General features: G+C 37.2%; 1 protein-coding gene across 8 annotated transcripts in view; it reads right to left on the bottom strand.

The window, feature by feature from the left end:
• The window catches only part of MAST2 (microtubule associated serine/threonine kinase 2), a 185,919-nt gene that overhangs the window by 125,948 nt on the left and 42,225 nt on the right, over positions 1 to 17,746 (bottom strand). Inside the window, exon 1 of one of the 8 annotated variants that reach the window (XM_069023302.1) lies at positions 10,344 to 12,164. The exons of the other annotated variants lie outside the window; for them this stretch is intronic. Coding sequence (XP_068879403.1) covers positions 10,344 to 10,382 — 39 coding nt within the window. The 5' untranslated portion in view covers positions 10,383 to 12,164. Of the gene's footprint in view, positions 1 to 10,343; positions 12,165 to 17,746 lie in introns of those variants that run through there. 8 annotated transcript variants of the gene reach the window in all.

The raw sequence follows: 17,746 nt of genomic DNA, 5'->3' as shown, positions 1-17,746 counted from the left end.
TTAAGCATGAAAGCTCCTTTTGAGTCCCATTACAGAATATGCACAGTTCTGTCTGACTTCACCTGAGGAACAACTGGGATCTGGCAGAAGGATCTGCACTGTGGCATAAGGATAAATGAGGAATAACTAGGAGAGGGAGGCAAAGCCCTCTTGTGACAATACTTTAATTTGCCTACAATAGAGAATTTTTTAAAGTTCAAAACCGAAATAAAAATAAGTAGTTGTTTCTTGAAATACTCACTTTCATCTGATACTAGTCACGAGCACATAAAGAGACCCAAGACACCAATACTGGACTGCTTTGTTTCAAATATCAGGGTTTATGTCAAGGGTATTTAAAGCCATCTTACTTCAGGATAAACTAGGTCACTTGAGGATTAAGGGGTAAATGAATAAAAGCCATACACCAATCTCTCAAACAACAAGATAATACAGCTGCTTCTGGTTGAAAGGTGAAGTTAGTAAAACTCTTTGGTAGCATTATATTGTCTGCCAAAAAACACAAACAACGAATAGTAATCACTTCATCCAGCAATTCTCTTATTAAAGACCAAGAGAACTACTGCCTCCCAGAAAGAACTTACATGCCACAGTGACTAGACTGACCTTCTCTGAAGTCACTGCAACTTTACCTCAAATGCTATTTTGCTTGGTATTTTTTTAAACAGAGAAAAAATACCTTTATCCTGTGGTACACAAATGCTACACAAAAAGATGAAGTTATTTGTGCTAGTAAGGCAAGGCAAGGCAAGATCTACCCCAAAACCCTCTCATTCCACTGCCTTCAATTCTATGCACGTTATGCAAGGGATTGCTTTCAAGAAATTGTTCTTTTTAAAAAGTGTGAGCTAAGTACATAGAAAATTGGCAATTCCCAGCAACAGCACATAAGGACCTCTCACCCCTCCGTTTAGACATGTAACTGGATTTTTCACCTGGCTATAACCGCCCCCCCACCGCCATCAAAAAGAAGGGATTCTGTTACAGCACCATTTTTAGGTAACTGGTTTCCCCAAGATTGCTGCAATTCATACAACCAGCAAGGTACAAGCTATTTCTCTTGATTCATGATAAATCAATATTATGTTCCCAGCACCACACAACTAAATTACACCTATTGCATCTGCTGCTGAAAGCTGTATGTAAGGGCATGGTTTTTCTTTAGTATTTCATTTTTATCAGTCCCAATGGTACTACATTGGATTCTATGTTGTATTATGCCTTAACAAAAATGATTTTACTACATCACTCCATCATCTGTCTAAACTTAATCAAGCACAACATTGCTTTCTGAAGGTCTACAGTAGTCTCATGTCCCTGAGGGGCTTTCTTCATGGTAGCCACTTTGGAAGAAAAATATCAGCTTGGCACTGTCAAACTCTCAAAATTTACTAGCAGGCAGTCACCAGCACACAGCAAAACTATCCCAGATTATAAAATTATTAAAAAAAAACCAACTTTCATGTTTGCCCATTTCAGCACAAGAAGTTTTGGGTGCTATTTCATAAATAAATGTTTTGATACGAAGTGCAACAGAACTGCCAGGTTTAAATTTGGTCCACAGAGTCTGAAGGTAGGCCCTACCAAAACAGTCAACAAGCTCAGAACAGGAAGCTGTCTGACATTCCCATTTGAAAGAGGAAAAGATAAAAGCTAGAAAAACAAATAGCAAATGACTGGGGACCATTAGAGAGAATAAACTGTCAGCCCACAGCCTTTGCAATCTGAAATTAATCTCAAATGTAAAATCACTCATGTCCCTGTTTAAGTCACCTCCAATCTTTTTCTTGCCCTTAGCTCACCACAATCCATTCCTCCAGCCTTTAAATTCAACCCCATTGTTTAGGTTTTTTAAGATCCTAATTGCCTCCCAACGGGCACCTCACAATCAGCCCCCCCAGGGGATCTCTCTACCAGTCAGCACACATTCTTCCACCTTGGCCAAATTGTTCTCTATAATTATGAAAAATAAAGCCAAACAGCACTCATTTTTACAAAGAGATCACCACATATACCTAAGGAAAAAAGATAGCATCATACTGGAAGCACTTTGAAACACTCTCAGGGCTACAGATTTGCTGGGAAGTGATGGCCATGGGCTTGGCTTGCTCCATTTCAGACCACGGCAGCCTGGAGTCATCACCAGCATGAACAAACCACAGCTCATGGACCAGTGGAGCAGAAAGGGCCTTTTTCACAGGATACACCAACCTACCCCAGTGATATGTGATATCATTTCTTTTTTTTGGCTGGCAGTACAAGCGACATTTATTAGCCTATGCTGATGTAAAACAAGTGATAAATGTCAAAGCCAATTAATATTTTCATCTTTTGAGGAAAGTAATTTAAAAGTAATTATATCAGGTTACAGTTGTTTAAGCTGTGCCGTACAATAGCTATTATTTATATTCATCCTCATTCCAAACATGATTTTATCACACTAATATCCAAGAGCATTTTGAAAAGAGCAACCTTTGGCTACAAAAGTATCCATTGGGCTTTAACAATCTGATTTAAAGGGAGCATTGCTATTAGCAAAATGAGTCATTTATGGATTTGATTTATAGATTTGACCAGGTAAAAACAAAGCTGAACCATTTTCCATCCAGAGAATAGATACATAGATTACATGCTGATAACTTCAAAACCCAGATATTTAAGATATATATATATATATATATATATATATATATATATATATATATCTCATCTCTAAAGAGAAACTATACAAAACCATAAATGCAATTATTTATTTAAGAAATAAGAAATTCATTCAAAGGACAGCAATGACTATGTCAGGAAGCGTTCTGCATAGAAAGTGGAAGAGTTAAACCCTTAATTCATTATATTATGACATGCCTGCAGTACAGCACTTCACCCAAAGGCCCATAGCAGACAACGTGTCAGGATGCATGGAAAAATGGGCCTTATTACCTTCACAAATATCAATAAAATTGATATTGGAGAACACTTAGGGACAGTAAGGCTGAATGTTAGAATAAAGACCATCAAAATCTGAAACAACTTAAGACTTTTTACTGCATCTCGCTATTGATCCTTGAAACAAAAAAAGAGAAAATTCAAGGTTTAATCATACAGAAGCATCTATGTAAAATGTCATGTGTTATATATTTCTACTATAGTATATAAAAATGGAATTCAAGCTGAAATTAGCTTTCTAACATGGAATAGACTTTTAGACTGAATCACAAAACTACAAAGTGTGATTCATAGCAAATCTTTAAATAGAGATGATGATTTCAAAGCTCATAAGCCAAGTTTAAGGAACTCTTCTGCATTATTTGCAGTATAAACAAAATGTTTTCATGAGATATGAGTAAAGTGAAAATTCATATTTCTAAACCATACCTGCTTACATTAAACCCAGTCTAACAAATCATTTCCATACCACTTGAATTTACTGTAGTTTTAGGTGGCTTTTATTTTGTTTAGCAACTGTTTTGAATGTCACTGATAGCCAGGCCAGAAGTCACACAACTAAGAAAAACCTTTAACAACCAGAAACATGAACATTCAGAGAGCAAAACTTTATTAAGTCCATCAAAGCCAACCCCATTTCTTTGATTTCTGAAAGATTATGTAAACTTTAAACAGTTTGTTCCTGGGGAAAAAAAAAAAAAAAAAAAAAAGGCTGCTAAACTATAGTCACAGATTTGAAAATTCAGAGTATATCCACACGATTGAAAATGAACTACAGGGAATACCTGAACTACCTTGGATGCTAAAAGAAAAACAGTTGCATTTGCACACTGCTCTGATGGGCAAAAGGACTCTGCTATTCATGCAGCTTCTGAATAAAGTAATCCAGTTTCTTGCCTATCACTCTTGTGCTAAGAATGAACATCAAAAGGTATAGGGTATGCAATTCTTAAAAAAAAAAAAATTTGAAAATTTAATATCATCTCCTTCAGAGAATAACACTGAAAGAATCTGGAGTCTACAAATTACTTCATGTTTCCAATAGTAGCTTTTAGAAATTCAAGAATCACCAACCCTGAAAAGCCTATCCTGTCTTGATCCTAGGCCTGATAAAATCCCATACCTTCTACAGGTCAGACAAATACTAATGGCTTGGGTAAAGCAATTTAATACACAATAAAAGAGGACCAACTGATAAATCATACTGGAAACACTGCTACATTTTTACAATTTACTTTAAATGTCTCTTGATGATTTAGAGAGCCTTCTCTATGTGTTATTAAAATACTGCTACTCCTAACATTTTTTGTCATTCATGTAACTACTATCCACAATATACAAATATTCAGAATGCAAAGATAATTGATATTGATCCCTTGAAAATGCAAGAGTACTACCTGCTCCCAATCAATAGTGATAGTTTTTCAAAATAAGATTTTTTCACTTGGCTTGTTTTAATTAGGTTTCCTTTTACTAAAAAACTCCACCATCTTTCAATGTATTTGAGAAACTGAAGAGGTAACCCTAGCCAGCAGAACTGACAGGAAACTGAAAAAGTGCTCTAACCAGTTTCAACTTGCAGGCTGATGACATAAGCCTAGAAGCAAAATACACACTGCCTCACTGCAGGACATTTCTTCTCATTAAAGAGGTAAGTGGGTCTGTGTAAGCAGTGAAGACTATTAAAGATAAGCAGATTAAACACCAGTCTTGCAGCATGGCAGCATTATGTTATGTTGCTAGGCTGGAGAAGTAGTTTCCCTTTAAGATTTGGGATTTCCAGCATTAAGCAAGTACAAAATGCAGCAAGTACAAACACCAGTGGAACACACCAAGTGGCTGATGGTGAGGAGGAGAAACACTCCCAATTCTCTAAGCAGCAACCCCGGTCACCAGCAGCAGCAAACACCATTCATGGCAACAAGCGAGTCCATCTGACATGTTCAAGCCAATGAAATGTATGAAACAGATATTACTGTTTATCTTTGGGAAGAATCCCTCTATCCAACATTTCCTTAGGCTCAGATTCACATACATAGATCCATTCTTTCATGCAGTCACCTGCTAACAAAACCTTTCTTCCTGAAGTAGTAGAATTAATTACAGGTATTTTTATCTTTTCTCACAGCCTGAAAATAAAATGTTTAGTTCAGCTACACAAGCATTCACAAAGTCCTTACTGACAAACTGAAAGCACTTATTTAAGCATAACTACAGCAAATTATCAGACCAATTTAACAATACCCTGAAGACAGCAGCTAAATGCCATCTTTTCTGCCTGAGTAAACCATTTAACCTTTTATCCTTGTCCATATTTCAAGGACTTTTTATTCTGACAAGGTTTCACATTTTTCCCTTGGTGTATTTTCTAGTGTCCTCAAAGTGAATGCCAGAAGCATATGCTTCCCAAATTTGGTTCCCTTTCCTATTCCATTGCCAAGTGGACCACAAGCACCAATCCTGAAAAAAATCAAACCAGTGGGAAAGCTCACATGCCCAGAAGACATCCACCAAAAACCCACAAGGCTTCATACCTGTCTGAGCATGAATCCTCAGTCCTACAATGAGATGTAACATACTCACAGATTTCACAACAATCCATCTTCCCATGCTGTAACACACAGCATTCCAGCACAAGATTACAATAGACTCATACAATAAAACTTCACCGTTTGTTTCCACTGACTTTTGTCAAAACAAGTTGCTTATGACTGCTCTATTACTGAATTCTAGCAAGCATTCATCTGTAATCAGTGTTCCACAGTTCTCAGCAGAAGACAGAGCACATTGCCCAGTCTGGACACCCCCAGCCATCAATCTCTGTACAAGAGTGAGGTCATTTCCCTTCTCCACACCAGTAGCACCAATGCAGATCCCACTCTTCCTCTCAGCTGCTAATTTTCACAGAAGCTAAAGAACTTAGACTATCTTTTTAATTCATTTCAAGTGTTGAAAATTTACTGAGAGAACAGCAACCAAGCCTGAACATAAATCTGGCTTATTTTGGCAGTTAACTTGAAAATATTATTTTTCTTTAACTAACATTTTTAAAAAGAAAAGTGGTATGCACTTTCTGGTATTCTAAGATGAGTTTAAAATTTTCAGTATCTGAATAAATCATTTTTATTTATCTTCTCATGTTATCACCTCTTCCTCAGATGTCAGTGTAAGTGGTGACTGCCTACATCATCACTGTTGGAAGCTCTTCAGCAGATATCTGACCTGTGGGTTCACTTATGTTCCTGGTAAATCTGTGAGCAGTATAAAATAAGTCTTGTTAATATATTTCCCATAGCAGGCTCCCCTGTAGCACACAGTTCCAAAAACTCAAATCCAAGAGACTCATAACATCTGAAGATCTTTACATGTGTATTTATGCATGTATTTTCATGCTAAACTTACAGAGTTAACCTTCAGTTTAAAATGTAGGTACCAATTAATTAGTTTTATATATTTCAAAAGTTTTTTAAAGCAGAACAGAAAAAACAAATTTTGAGTCCCATTCAGAGTCTTTACCTTCTCTGTAAACAACTTATATTCCTTTATAGAGCAATTTCTACTTTAAACTTTTTATAAAAATACTGTAAAAGCAACGTTCCTACTAACAGTATTCTTATCAGATTTTATAATGAGCTTTGTAGCCAGCAAAAAACATCTTTGATAATTCTAAAAGATACTCTTTAGGAGACAAAATTGATGAGCACGTCAAGTTTCAGGGTCTCTAAATTATGGCCAAAGATGCGCCAGAGAAGGCTTAAACTGTCAGCTGTACAGTCAGCCTTCTCTTGTTAAATAAATTGAAACTTAGAGTTTCCATTGAATTTCTGATTCCCTTTCCCTATAGAACAAAAAAAAGTGCTCAGTCCTCAGAGTAAAATAAATCAGTTCAAGAACAAGTCCACCAAATACTCTGACATTATACTCTCCATGCCCTATTTCCCCCCTGCCCCCAGGAGGAAAATGTTAGATTTATCCTTAAAATTAATGAATCATTCTTCTGGTGGGGTGGGGGACATGGTTTTTATATATATTATATTTTAGCTAAACATGCTGTGCAGTAGAAACACTAGCCAAGATAAGCACATTCAAGTCCTGTGATGCAGTTTGTCTTTCAGATCTCCACTGAAACCAACATAAAAGTGGCCCCACAAAGTAAATTACCTAGTTGAACTTAGCCCAAATTTCAGCAGAAAATGAAAGGGAGCTATCACACTGTAAGAAAAGATGGATGCAGGGAACTGTGGTGATCGTGTCCAACCACATCAGAATACTGCTCACATACCACAAATGGAGAATATAAGCTCTGTGCAAGTATCTGAAATTTTTAATATCACACTCTCCATTACTTTTCTTACCTACATTTACTCATACGGATTTTGGGGACAGAAACTCCAATTTCTTGCATGTGTGAGAAGAGTAAAAGCACACATGCACCAGCTCCAGCAATGCAAAAGAAACCAAAAAACCCCACCGTTTTCTAGTACAAAGTGATGTTCAAAATACCAGTTCATCTTCACAGGGACTCACTGAGTACGACTGGTTTTGATCTGCACTAAAATACCAGCAACAACAAATGATACACATGTACAGGGAACAATAACAAACCTAGGCAGCCTCCTAACATTTGTGGCTACATCACAATGTATTTTATGTAACACCAAATAACATAGAAATCCAAATACAGATCTCTGCACAGTGCAGCAGGAACAGCTCCACCACTTACAGTTCCACCACTTAGCACCTGTCCCTAGGCAGTAATTTATGTCTGAAGTCCAAGTTCATTAACTAAAATTAAAGCCTAGAAATTAAAAGAATATTCCATTATTAGAAGCACTTTCTCAGCCTTTTCTCAACACTATTGCACAGCTACATCACACTGCAAGCATGCTGTGTGTGTATATTTATAAATACACACAGTTACATGTACACAGAAAAATCTGATTTGCCTCTCCTGCACCTTAAATTTCCACACATTTCATGACCACAAATTCATAGACCAAATTTGTGGCAACAAACAGGATGCCACAAAAGCAGACTGAACAAACGAAGAAGGGGATACAGAAGGGCCACGTGCCAATATATTGACTTTGCATGTAGGAACATTCCTGCTCCTTTAGGTTATCTGGTCCCACTGGTCCAGGGCTATTTACTGCAGGGATCAGGGCTCAGAGAGTTCCCCAAGAAGACAAAGTACCACAGTGTTGGTATCACAAGTATTTCAGGTGATGGAGGTAAAAGGAAGCACGAGAAAAACATAAGCCTGCATTTGGAAAGTGCCTGGTATTGAAACATAAAGGAAACAAGATTTTCACCGTGCACACGATTAAGTACCAGAACAGGTGCCAAAAAAGGCTGCAAAATCTTCATCCCTAGAAGTACTCAAAACCAGCCTGGACAAGTCCTTCAGCAACCTGATCCAACTTTGGAATTAGCATTGCTTTGAGTGGAGAGGTTGGATTAGAGGACCTAATTTGGGCTGTGATGTTCATTTTAAAATCCAGTTTGCTTTAAGAAACTAATTTTTTTCATCAGTGGCCTTCCAAACTTGTATCACCCAGCTCTCCAAGGGAAGTAATTAAACATACTGCCTTGGCAAATCACCAACAGCTTTTTAATTTTTCCTGATTTTTAAAGATGAAATTGACTATAAAATGGTCACTTTTCCAAGCCACAATTTCTTCCAAAAATTCTACTCCAGTATACAGAGGGGAAAAAAATATCTACCATTAACTTCCTTTTAGACATCTGCCTTATTTCCTGATGTCCTTTTAGCATACTTTCTTAGTTCCTGAAGTATTTTTGATGTAGATATTGATTAGACCTATACATATATGCATTTCCATATACCTATCCGACTGTGGACAGACACCACATACAGACAGTAAATACTCAAGACCACCAAAATGATGGAATTTCACCATACTACACAGTTAGACCAGGGAAATGCATTCTCACTCCCAGCAGTGTCTTCTGCTGATACCGGTGGACATTTGGGCTCCTCCAACCTCCCTTCCTTTTCCAATACTCTCCTGAAGAATCACCATGAAAACCACTCCCAGACACATCAGATACAACATACCTGAGAAATTCCACGTTCAGAAAAGCAATAAATGCCTTGAAAAAAATTTTGTGTATTTGTGGTCAGAAACAATCTTCTTGGCTATGAAACTCTGACTAAATAAATACATTAAAAATAATTATCAGTTTGTCCAAAAATTCACCCCCAAACCATCTTACTGTTTGCTATATACTCAGTTATACAGAAAGTAAATACAGCTGATTTTATAATAAGGAAATGCACTATCCTAATACACTGTCACCATGGTATATGCAGCACACTCTGTCAAGCTATTTCAGTAACATTACTAAGCTGGCCAGAAAAAAAAATCAAAATATCAAAAGGTGAGATGTAGAACATATTCGCATAAGACACCAATTACTTTGTAATTGCCTTAAAGCATCAGCAAGCTATGAATAGCAATATGTTAAAATAGTAAATTTATTTTCCTCAAAGGAAGTTAAACAATAGGACAGGCATGGTTAATTTAATAGGCAACGTTCATGCTCTATAAACAATTACTTATGCTAGCAAGTATGTAATAAGCTATATCCCATCCTATTACAATGAAAAAAAAAAAGAATATGGTGCTTTCAAGCACAAATCTACTCCCTGTCCATCTCACACAAGATTTTGGAGCTCACTCAGTTCCAGCAGTTTTATTCCACAAGCATCAGTTCAGTTAATCACACACCACTGACACTGGCACAGATTACTGTTTGTCATACCAGTGCAACTGAGTACAACTTCCACAGCACCAGTACAAAATAAAACTACACTAGCATGTTTGAGTTCAAAACAGACTGGAGTATTTATTTCAACAATGATAGCTGATGAAAGTAAAATATAAGTATTATTTGCATTGTTGAATTGCATTCTGATTTTGGATTACTGTGCATGTGAAGCAATAAAGAAGCATATGTCTAAAACAAATGAGAATATTCAATCTGCTTTGACATTTAATTTTTAATTAATGCTCAAGTAAAATGGCTACTCTAAGGCAAGTCTGACAAGTCATGTAACAGATTTTTGTATGTATCTGTAAAAGTGAAGTTCCAAAAATAAGGTAAGCCTCATAGTTTATACTTCACTTCTCACCACAGGAATAGTCACAAAACTATTGGATACAATCCAAGACATTAAAAAATTATTTTATTACTGTATACAAAATCCTTCTTTTAATTTATAAAACATATACTATGTGAAAACAGAAAACCTCAAATTCTAGTATCATTGTTACGTACTCAGTCAACCTGATTTACACCAAACAATTGTCAGCGTTTTGATGAGACTGTCAACATTACAAGCAGAAGAATAAATAAAAGAAGGCTGAAGTTACACTTACCTGCAGCCCCCTTCTTCGAAGAATACTTGAGTCATCCATATTTTGACTGCTGATCACTAAAGCTCACTTGCTTCTTGCTAGTTTTGCTCTCTGTTACAGAAGTCCATTATTTTCAAACTTTTCTCCCCCTCCCACTCACCCTCCGTCCACTTGCTAAAAATAGGACATGGTCTTTCACTTGCCTGTCATGAAGAACTGCAGCCACAGTCTCTGACTATCTGTACGTAATTTTGCCTGCCTCTTTGTGGCAGATTTAGCAGCTCACATTGGAAAAAATCTGTTCGACTTTCCTAAATCTTTCCAAGGTTGGATGTCTCATTCCCCTCATACACACAACTGTCTACAAATATATAATAATAATCCACAACTCCACATAAGGCCAAAGAGTGGAATTTAATTCAGATCCCATACACACGTATTTTTGCTTTATTTCAATTTACTTGAGCTCTTATAAGGGATCAGTAAACTAAAACAGCTGCCTTCATTTACTGTGTATAATAAGCTCACAAAATCCAGGTCACATTTCCTTTAAAAAATACACAGTCACGCTAACTAAAAAAGCAATACTGCGGGCACACAGGATACACTGGCACCTAAAACACAGAAAAATTATTTTTCCAAATTCTGAAAAATTCCTTTACTCCTTTGCAAGACAAAGCAACTGTCAGATTCTTCAGATACTGTCACACATTCTTTTGTTTCTGCTATCTCTGAGGTATGCTGGGCTCCTCACATGCAGCAGGCACGGCACATTCTTCAGCTCATTGCTGAGATCTTGCGACTCTCATGTGCTGAAGGGTCTGGAACACATGTTGCAAGTTCTGAACATTTAAGAATTCATTCATCTATTCATCACTGACAGAGCTGTCTGAAGTCGCCCTTCCCTCATCGTCATCCATGGCAAAAAGGCGGGGGGGGCGGGAAGAAAAAGGAAAAAGCACAGTTCATTTTTCAGTCTGTCCTGCAGTTTCTGTTTTCCAGTTACCTTCACACAGACAACTCCAGCAAGGTCAAAAAAGGCTTTGCCCCTTTAGGTCCATTATGCCAATCCCATTTTAAAACATGAGCATACAGCATGTGTTGAAAAATAAAACAACAGTAAAGCTTCTAGCTATCCCGAACACCATTTCAGTAAAAATAAAAATCTAGGTATGTTCATGCCAGTATCATTTAAATTACTGAGCATGTCAAGAAGCCTTTGTCCTACACATGCCCTTTCTAGACTAAAAAGGAAAAAAAGAAAATACTACAAATATAATGAACACTCTACTGCCGCACCAACCTTCAATTTTTTAGCAGAAAGCTAAAGCAACAGATTTCCTCTCCTGATAAAAGCTTAGGAAGAGTCTATTTATAACTTCTGAATATAAACAGTGTATTTAAAAACAACCTAACTTCAGACTCTGAAGGATTTCATGAGGATATACAAATCAAACTTCATCAAGAGCTGTGTTTATGAGGGGATTTCAGCCAGACATCCTCAAGTGTGCAAATGCAACAGCAAGCAGAGCCCAGACCGTGGGCTGCCTACCACAGCTCGATGGAGTGTTCCTGTTCCCACAGTTATGACAGCTGCAAACCAAAAAGAGTCTCCATACAAGCACACAGGTTGGCGGTGCTTAAAGGAGCAGAGATTTACACGGAAATCTTTAGCTGATCTTCATGCTAAGTGACCGAGTCACATGAGCTAAAACACATCATTGTAAAGTCAGCTGAAAGCAGATACAACTCAATCCCATTCACCAGGCTTTTTCTGATCCTCTGCGGAGCGAGTGTGGTCTTTTATTGAGAGTAGCTAATAAATCCTCACGCTGCCGTCCCTCCTTCCATCTGCCGTTTTAAACCCGTGAATGCCGAATGAGGGCTGCAGCGCCTTTGTGCGCTCCGGAGAGGGCAGGCGGCTCATTTGCATGGAGTCTACTGTACCATATAAAAACCTGCGCTAGTGAAAACAACTCCATGAGCCACTTCATTTTAAAGGAACAGCATCTTCTTTTGCGAATGTGGCTGGGAAACATCAAGCCAGCCGCAAAACTCTGCGTGAGAATTTAAGTATGTGTCACCGGGGGGAACAGCAACAGAAAATACAGATTAAGATCTGTTTAAAAGCAGACAGGAACATCAAATGATCATAGGACTCCACTGTGATAATATTTATGATGGATTTCAATATCATGTCCCACATTTTGACATCAAATAAGCTTCCTCAGAAAAAAAATACAAAATACTGACTTCAGTTATCAGACATTCATACCAAACAAATTCTATTTTTACTTAAGAAAATCTCATAGAAACAAAACATTTTGGCATGCATGTTCGCATACATTACATGCACTTTGCAATTTATTTTAGCCTAGAATAGATTTCAGAAATATTTATATTAGACCGTGCACTAACCAGATCATTGATCTTACCTCTTCTAAGACTACCAGCATTAAACAACACATTCTGTGAGAGGAATCAAGGCATCTTAACAAATATCCAACACCATTCCCATTGTATTCTCCTCCTAAATCAGCCACTAAATGAAAATGTTTAAGCCAGATAACAGTAGTATATAACCATAACTTATTTCCATAACATAACTGGAAGCTTTCCTATTGGCACATATACATCTAATCCTTCCTGGATTATTTACCGTAATATTCAGACATTGCCAATTCTCAATATGTCTTCACAAGTGACTTGTAATTGATTGAGGCTGGCACGAGTCTCAAAATTCCATGAGAATCATCTGTTCTCTTCCAAATTTCAAGCTTTCTTGAGGAGGATGCTTTCAAACTGGCTGCCTGCCACACTTACCCAGTTTCTGGGGTAGAGAAGCCAATTGGGGCTGCTGGAAAAAAAGCAGACACGGCTTCTCCTCCAGCTTCCCCTTCCCCTTCCCTTCCTTCAGTGCAAACAATGTTTATTTAAATGTCAGATCAAAAACCACCACCAAAAACATCACAAATGGAGTGACCACCTTTTTTTCCCCTCCTGTTTAACTGTTAAGACTCATCAACTCTCCTTTTTTCTTTCTTCAGCAAAATCTACCACAGAAAATCAATGATGGAAGAGGATGGGGAAAAAATACTTATTATCAAACTGAAACAAGCAAAGGACAAATTGAATTTAAAAGCAACTCTGACATGGAAAATTTTTCTTACAAAATACTACCTTTAGAAATTTAAATTTATCTTTCATTTCACCAAGAGATTATGCCACCCTTAGACATTCATTTTAACATCCTAAAAGGCCTGCAGGTAAGTCTCCAATTAGAGATGAGAAAGTATTTGTGTAAGACATTACACTAACGGATATATTACTGAAAGATATTAAAGAAACGGAAGGACACAAAATATAATTTTATCAATTATATAAAAAGTTAATTCTAGAAGAAATTTTCCAGTTTTCAGATGCAGACAACACTTAGAAAGGCTCTAACAAAATACCTGTTTATCAGAAAAAAAAAAAATCAATACAAGGAGGTCATGTAATACTTGAGTCCTTTAAGAATTAGAGTATCTACCTTAACACTCCACTAAAAAAAATCAGGAAGGGGGATTAAAAGAGGGAATTCAAAGTTGGTTCACCAACAACTTAGTAAGCTCCTAACTCAATTCTTCCTCCCTCCATCAAATTGACATATCTGGAGAAAATTTTGCTTTGCTGTGCAGCAACAAGGAACGTGAAAGGGTAGTGTAGTATTGGGATCTCAGACATAATCCAACCAATTCCTGTTTAGCTGCAGTGCTCTGAAAAAGTTCTTTATTCAGTCTTGATTTGAAGACATCAAGAATGGAAAGAGCCATGAACTACCAGTATGTTACTGCAAGGGTCAGCCTGGTAAGTAGGGAAGGACATTTTATCAGCTTGCCAATACTGGGATGAATTAAACGAGGCTAAGAGCAATTTCCAAAGAAACAAAAGGAGGTACTGCTTTACATAACAGTCACACTGGGCTATTTCTTGCTGTAAAAGGTTGGAGGGGGAAAAAAAATCACAAGCATGGGTAGAAGTGTTTGGACAATGCATTAAAGAATCTGCCAAGAATTCTTAAAAGAGGAAATCACACTGAAGGTGACCCAGAGTCACAGTCACAAATGTTCTGGGCAGAGACCCTGCCTTAAACACCTGCTATCAGAGATGAACTACTGGGCTCAGCCAGTGTGATCATTTTGTGTTTTTATTTAGGTAGAAAGTCCAAAGGTAGCGCTTGCTGAAGACAACCGTGTCTTGCATCCTAAAAAGCATCAACTCCAAAAAGGAACAAGGTGTAACAGTGAACTTGTAAACTGAAAAGTAATTCTAAAAATAGTGTGTAGCTATGACAGTTCCAGGAAGTTTTGAAAAGACCAAAAGAACTTGCATGTCATAAATGAGTGGTATTGGCTCTAGATATGATATTGATGACATCACCATGGAAAATCATGTCTGTTATCTATATTTTGAGATGAATATTGATAAAACGAAAGATCCTAAATAAATGTTTTCAGGGTAGAAAAACATCAGGGTTAAAAGACTTTAGGAACTCAATCTTCTTTAATTATCCCAGGAAAGACCACATGTATGACAAGACACTGAAGAATATTAAGAGGACCGAAAAGTTTACTTATTACACGGTAGGCAGCAACCAACCCTACCTCTCAAGAGATTTCTAGGAGTGATCTGTGCTTGGATTCTGGTCAGCATTTTATGCCCTTTTATAAGAAGAAATCTCTTCTCATTCATGCTGATTCAGACCCCATTCCACTGCCTGCTACCAAAATCTATCACTTCTGTGTCTTGTAGAAGAAAAATATCTTGAGAGGTTAGAACATCTCCAAGGTGGAAATGACTGGAGTTTTCCATCTATTAACTTCAGTATAATCAAAACAACAATTCTTTCAGCTGTTCTGTAGCCCAGAGGTTTCCAAACAGCATCAGTGGAAGATGACCAAGGGCAGACTTATTTCAGCCAGGAAAGCAATGACCACAGGGAAGTCACTATGAAGTCGTGTGATTGTTCCTGTGTACAATACATTTTACTAAAACATAATTGAGAAATCCTGAATAAGCTATTATCCTATTACTCACATTTTCTACTCACCAAAGCAACTGCAAAGGGGGATAAATAAGAAAGGAGTCTGTATCTACTGTATTAGAGAGTGCATTTACATATGCACAAAGACATATCTGTGTAGAATCACGTGGCTCATCTCTGAGCTGTGTTCAGTTTGCATATTGTACTTTCTATGCTGAATATAAAATGCTTTCTACATATCTTAAATTGCAATTGAAATTTGAAGTGTATTTCAGGTATCACTCAACATCCATGAAAAAACTAAGAATTAAATAAAATAGAGAAAATAATTTTGCCATGACTTCCTAGTCATTTCAGGTTCTTGGCACTGCATCCTGACATCTTTTGTGATTTATACACAATCCTGTTGCATCAGGATTGAAACCTACCATTACCATAAATGCAAAACCAGTAAAGGTCATCTTGGCAATCAAATTTTCACAATGTGGATCAAAAATGTGTGTGCTCTCTAGCATAGCTTAAGTGAATCCAATAGCTGCACACCTTAAACTCATAACTCTAGAGGTCCAAGTCTACTTACATTGACCACTTAGAAACTTCTGATATTTCATATTAACTACAACACCACCAGAAAGCCTCTGATACAACTAGGGCCCCATCACTGGAGACGTGAAGGACGTCAGCACTACGCAAAAGGATGATCTTGTCTTGAAGACCAATTCACATTTTACCATACGAAGAGAGCTCCCATCCAAAAATCAGGCTAAAAGGACCAACAGCTTTTCAATTTTCTGCAAGATGCAATGTTTTTAATTACATATTTTATTATCAAGGAACTTTTTGAACCAATTCCCTGATCTAAAATACTGAGATTCAAAATTTACATTTTTCATAATTCCCAATTCATTATAGTTTTCACTCTATTTAATCAAAACTAAAAGCAACAAGACATCAAGCTGTGGGAAACTTTAAAGCTATAACATTTCCTTACATAACATATTGTCTGGTGGGAAAAAAAGATCACTTTCCAAAATTTTATAAGCTAACAATTTCTGTGAAATTTTTTTAAAGTCTTCGGTAACATTTATCTGTGCAAAAAAAATGAGCCAAATGTTTCACTGTCAATCTGAAACTTAAGTGCTTGGGGCTTTTTTATTTATTTTGATCAAGCTGTGTTTATCTGGAGATTTTAAAACGTGTCTCTTTGAGATACACTGACAGACTACTAAAACCAGGAAAGCTGCTGAGGTAACTTGTTTAAAAAAAAAGAAAGAAACACAACTTGGCAGCCAACCTAAGGAAACTCGCCTGACAGCTTGTCTGAATTTCTTCTGGATGTCTTGCCTATTTACAAGATTCAGTTTGATAAAGTAAGACCTTTGGAGCAAAGCTGTGCATTAGCAATGAACCACAGCAGGAACTCATCCTGAACCACCGCTTATGAGGCTTGTCCCAGAAAAAGAAACGCTGAAAAAAATGTCTAAAATCCTCAAGGTTTACACAATGCTCAGGCTTTCACAGCGCATTTTCTGTTCCCAGTTTGTTAGGTTTAGATTCCTGGGTCAGACTGCCCCATCCCCCACATCCAGTGCCTTATGAAAGGCGGCACTCCCACTCATCTTCCATACAAATGTAAATTTGCTGCCGACGAGGCTGGAGGAAAGAGTTCATTCATCTACAGACCAACTGTTTCCATGCTCTACCAGAGAAGGTACATGCAGAAGAGACACCAGCTTCCAGGCAGAACCTTGGCTCAAGCCCCTCTGCAAGCTAACATCTTTGGAAAGGAATCTCCAATTAGATTTAATATGTATAAAAAATGTTGGATTCACTATGCAGATTCATGTTCTGGAATTGAACTGCCATTAGAACAGACTGGAAACCAGCTTCTCTCATGCTACATTTCAAATACAATGCCATTTTTAAAAGAAACGTGGTTTTGATAGGCAGAAAAGCCTATTTCATTATAGGCTGCAAATATAAACCTGAAGAAAATATAACTTCTGTTTAGTGAACGATTTGATGACATTACCAAAATCAAGTTTCTCTTACTTTATTGTAAGACAACCCTCATGCTTTAGAGACATTAGGACCTAAACCTCAGCAACGAATAACTCGATCAGAATGGCAACAAACACAAAGCTCAAGGACTCAATTCCAACTTGGGTGTTTCCCAAATGAAGCTACTGACATTTACTGAAAGTTTATAGAAACAAAGCCTGTAGTTTCAAGAATCCCACAGGAAAGACATTACGAATCCAGTTAGCCCAGAAGCTATGTTGCCCTAGAAATTGGCTTTATAAAGCTACAAATTACAGATGCACCTCATATCTCATGCAAACACACGCTGACAAATACTCCCAAAATGTTACTATACACAAAGATTTCCTCCACTACC

The sequence above is a fragment of the Aphelocoma coerulescens genome, chromosome 8 (assembly GCF_041296385.1).
Source record: "Aphelocoma coerulescens isolate FSJ_1873_10779 chromosome 8, UR_Acoe_1.0, whole genome shotgun sequence".
Classification (NCBI taxonomy): Eukaryota; Metazoa; Chordata; class Aves; order Passeriformes; family Corvidae; genus Aphelocoma; species Aphelocoma coerulescens.
This window is presented reverse-complemented; position numbering and strand designations above follow the sequence as displayed.